This window comes from Tupaia chinensis, unplaced genomic scaffold, assembly GCF_000334495.1.
Source record: "Tupaia chinensis unplaced genomic scaffold, TupChi_1.0 Scaffold000251_1, whole genome shotgun sequence".
Lineage (NCBI taxonomy): Eukaryota > Metazoa > Chordata > Mammalia > Scandentia > Tupaiidae > Tupaia > Tupaia belangeri.
The window spans coordinates 3,098,216-3,102,332 of record NW_006159731.1 but is presented as its reverse complement, the minus strand read 5'-3'; the positions used below and the strand labels follow the sequence as shown (position 1 = coordinate 3,102,332).

Genomic DNA, 4,117 nt, shown 5'->3' with positions numbered 1-4,117 from the left:
GGAGGAGTTGTTTTGTTTAATGTTGCTAGATGGCATGTGCCCTGGCCAGAGAGACAGAAAGAGAAAAAGAAACTGGGGCAGTGTGATGGGGTGGTAGAGGGACAAGAAAACTCCCTGCGCTGAGCATAATTGCAATTTCTTCTCCTCCACTCTGCCTCCTTTCAGGACTCTGGGTAAGAGCACATACACACCCAGCGTGTTTCTCAGGCCACCAGGTCCAAGACTCAAATCATGTGGTTGGCCATGTGAGATCCAGATTCCTTAACCACCATACCACGGTTTGGTCTTCAATAGCTGTTTATTGGCAAGGTTTCTACCTTCAAAGAAGTCAAAATCCAGGAAGATAAAACAAAACAAAGAATATGCTCTAAGTTTTAATATCTCAATGCTGTGCGAAAGAGCCATCTACGCAGAGACCTAAAATTCGTCATGTCAAGCTTTAGCTGTACAGCTAACTTACGATACCAACAGAAGCATTTATTTTTCATTGTTGTTTGCCTCTGTAGAATGTGTTAATATATAAGGGCCTCGTTTTAGGATGCTCTAAAGAACTATTAGAACAAAAACATGAGACAAAGAAGGAAACACTTTGGCTTTCTGTTTTAACAGAAGAGGTTTATCTGTAGCAGAAAATTCAGCTGGAAGACCTCCTCTTCAATATGCATGAAAGAATTCTTACTGAATAAACTCTTAAAATAATTTTTAGCAATTTAACAAAATCATGAAGGGACACAGAGCAGCTATGCCTTGTTTATTTTTTGTTGTTTTTATTAAACAATAATAAACTTGTCCTTTTAAAATAAAACCTTACAGCTTATTCAGCTTGCATTCAAAAATTGCTTCCACACATTTTCACAACTCTGTTGGCAAACTACTAGAATAAAATATAGGTTAATGGTGAAATAATTCTTAAATAGGTTCTTCACTCCAAACAAAATACTTCTGCAAGCATTTCCTAGCAACATCTAGTACAACAGTTCTGTTTGTCTCAAGATCCTCCTGTGTTCTCTGAATCCCATTTATCAACCAAGTTTAAAAGAAAAACACTACATTGTAAAGTTGACATGTTTCCTGCTGAAAATTGACTCTTCTTTTCATACCTTCTAAAAAGTTCTTTTCTATTTTAAATTTAAAATTCATCTAAGTTACAGCATTTATTTTTAAATGAATTCCCTCTGTTGCTTATTTTTGACATTTTATAACTCTAGGTTGACTAAATTTTGTTAGGTTTTTCTTATGCTTATTACTGTTAATTACTACAATTATGAATAATAAATTTACCATAATTCAGATGTTTGAAAACATTATAGAGTCATACCTTTATGCTAACCATTTTAAACAAGCAATATTAGGTTCCGTTCATCAAAAGAATGATAATATGGTTATGTAGGATGACTTGTCCTAACCTATTTGTTTATAAAAATATATAAATATTTACTTTCTCTCTCACACACATATGCACACACACACACAGACACACACAAGCATACCAGTGGGTAAAACATTTCCTCACTCTATCGCTGAGGTGGCATTCTTTAAAACCATTTGTGAAAGTGTGTGTTCTCCCACTGCCCCAGAGCCATCCTCTGACACAGATAACCAGGGAACTACATAAGCGTCCCTTAGAGACTGATCTCAATTCAGACTGTTGCTCAGACTCCCACAAGTTTCAAACACCCTACTTCCTTCAGGAGTTTTCTAGTTGTTTTGTTTTGACCTTTCCCAAAGAGGAGTAGGCAGAGGCACAATTAAATTCTATTGATGCCACCATAAGGAAGAGCTGAATATTATATTTTCCAACCCTCATCCCAAGCCCATCTTCTCTTGCTCCCAACTCTTCCTCCATCCAGTATCTCAACATTAATGTATATCCAAGTCAAAGAACCTGTGGGCTCACAGTAATCTTCAGGTTTGACTAGCTTTCTCTTTTGCTGACCTGTCTTTATGTAAGATTATCTGCATTGCATTTTTAGTTCTTCAGTGTTACTACACACACACATTTAACAAATCTATATGCATTTGAATATTTATCAAACAGATATGTAAAAGTGTTCCATCATAGGCATTTTATGAATTGCAAGTAGTCTATTTTTTGTTCTTTGATCCACCCTGAATCACACTTGGTCTCCAAAAATTTTATGTCCATACACTATAATCTAGAGAGTTCTTAAAATGTTGGCTGTGTGTTGAACAATCACTAAAGTAGAGCCTTCTCTTGGAAAAGCCCATCCGAGGTCAGCGTGGATTTAACCATTTCATTACAGGAGACCGGGCAGCATTCTCTTTCACAATCTCTTCTCTCACAGAATTGCCATCTCCAGATGCCATATCATGCTCTGAAATGAGGAGGAACACGAATTATGTTCAAATGTCTATAACTCAAAGTTGGAGCAGAGTTTCGTTAGGCTTTACATAGTATTTACAATGAAATCTTTGATAGATCCGATCTTCTGTATTAACTTCATTCACTGTTCTATTTCAATGAATACTTCTCATGGAAGATAACATCTTGAATTATTTCTCTTCATGTACTTATGATCTCCTGACATTATCTTTCTTTTCATTTCTTTTCTTTTTCTTAATGAGAGAGTGAGCACAGGAGGTAAAAGGAGGAAAAGAGATTTTTGTATTTTTGATGGGATATCACTCTGCCCCAGCCTCTCAGTTAGCTAGGGCCACCATCACACACCATTACATCCAGTCTGTCCAGGTTGAGCTGGAACCCTCCTGCTTCTACCACCTTGCCTGGGCCGGATATTATCTTATACATGTATTTGTCTTTTTAAAATTATTATTATCTACTCAACCACTAGAATTCTAGCTCCATGAAGGGAGAGACTTCATTTTGCTCACTGCTATATCCCCAGCACTTAGACAACAGTGTCTGTGACATTCATTATAGGCACTTAAGAAATGCTTACAAAGGAGAAAATGCTGTAAGACTAGATCTCTAAGTAAGAGTTCTATATTAAGTGGTATGGAAGATAGGTTAAGTTTTGGTGTGACTCCAGAAAGTAGACCAAATTCAGATCAAGATAGATATTTTTTAAAGAATGATTTTATTTAACTTTATTTATTTATTTAAATTTTATCAGAGAGAGAATGAAAGAGAGAGAATGGGAAAGGGAGAAAATAAGTCACCAGGTCCAGGACTCAAACCATGGTCAGCCATGTGGGAGTCCAGTGCTCTTAACCACCATGCCACCTGTCAGCCCCTCAAGATGGTTTTGCTCTATATCCATAAAAGTCTATAATATTTAAACTTTTCTAAAATGAAAGGTTTTGTTTCTAAGTGTAACATGAGGTATGCTTGCTTCAACCGTTGTACATCCTGAAATAGAATGCTGTGAGATTAGTGTAGACCAACTGTGTATAAGTTCATGAAATAGTCCAGATCCTACTCTCTCCATAACTTCCCCTTTGCACTCCCCAAAAAAGTTACTTGAATTCCCAGTCTTGGGACACTCACTACCAAAAAAAAAAAAAAGAAGAAGAAGAAGAAGAATGACAAATGGAACAAATGAGGACAGGGTGCCTACTTGCCCAGAGTATTGCAGCCCACAGATGAAAAGTAAGAGAAGACAACCTGTGCAATCAGGGGATGGAAGGAAAGGGCCTCTAGGAGTCCCCATGCTGGTGACTCTTAGAGACTTCTAAACTGCTCTCAAAGGCTGAACCCATTAAGCCTTGCATGGAGGTGATGTGAAACCTGTGGCAGAACTGATTCCCCAAAGCCCCTTCTAGTGCATGAACTGCGGAAGCCTCTTGTAGACAATGCACAACTGAGTAGAGGGTCCCCTAGGCAGCCTTGCCACAAGATCTTCAAGATAATCTGATCTCCGTGTTCAACTTAAGGTCTACCAAGATTACACTACCAATCATCTTTTGCTGCACCTTTGGCTGATAAAAGGTAATACTCTGTGTCAGAAAGAGGAGAAAACTTTTTTTCTAAATTTCTGATAAGAATCTCAAGATCTAAATTGGATAAGGAAATATTTTGTGTAACCTCTAATATGATGTCCACCCAGCAGTATATCCAAGGCATCTATCTATGTAGTATTCAAGATAGCTGCATAATTTGCAAGCAAATAGGAGAATGTGACAAACCTGAGGGAAA

At 37.4% G+C, this 4,117-nt stretch overlaps 1 protein-coding gene across 1 annotated transcript in view; it reads right to left on the bottom strand.

The window, feature by feature from the left end:
* Nucleotides 1–201: 201 nt before the first annotated feature.
* The window catches only part of ESM1 (endothelial cell specific molecule 1), a 9,295-nt gene continuing 5,379 nt past the window's right edge, over nucleotides 202–4,117 (bottom strand). The window contains exon 3 of the mRNA XM_006149011.3: nucleotides 202–2,336. Within this exon, the coding sequence (XP_006149073.1) occupies nucleotides 2,236–2,336 (101 nt within the window). The 3' untranslated portion in view covers nucleotides 202–2,235. The remainder of the gene's footprint in view (nucleotides 2,337–4,117) is intronic.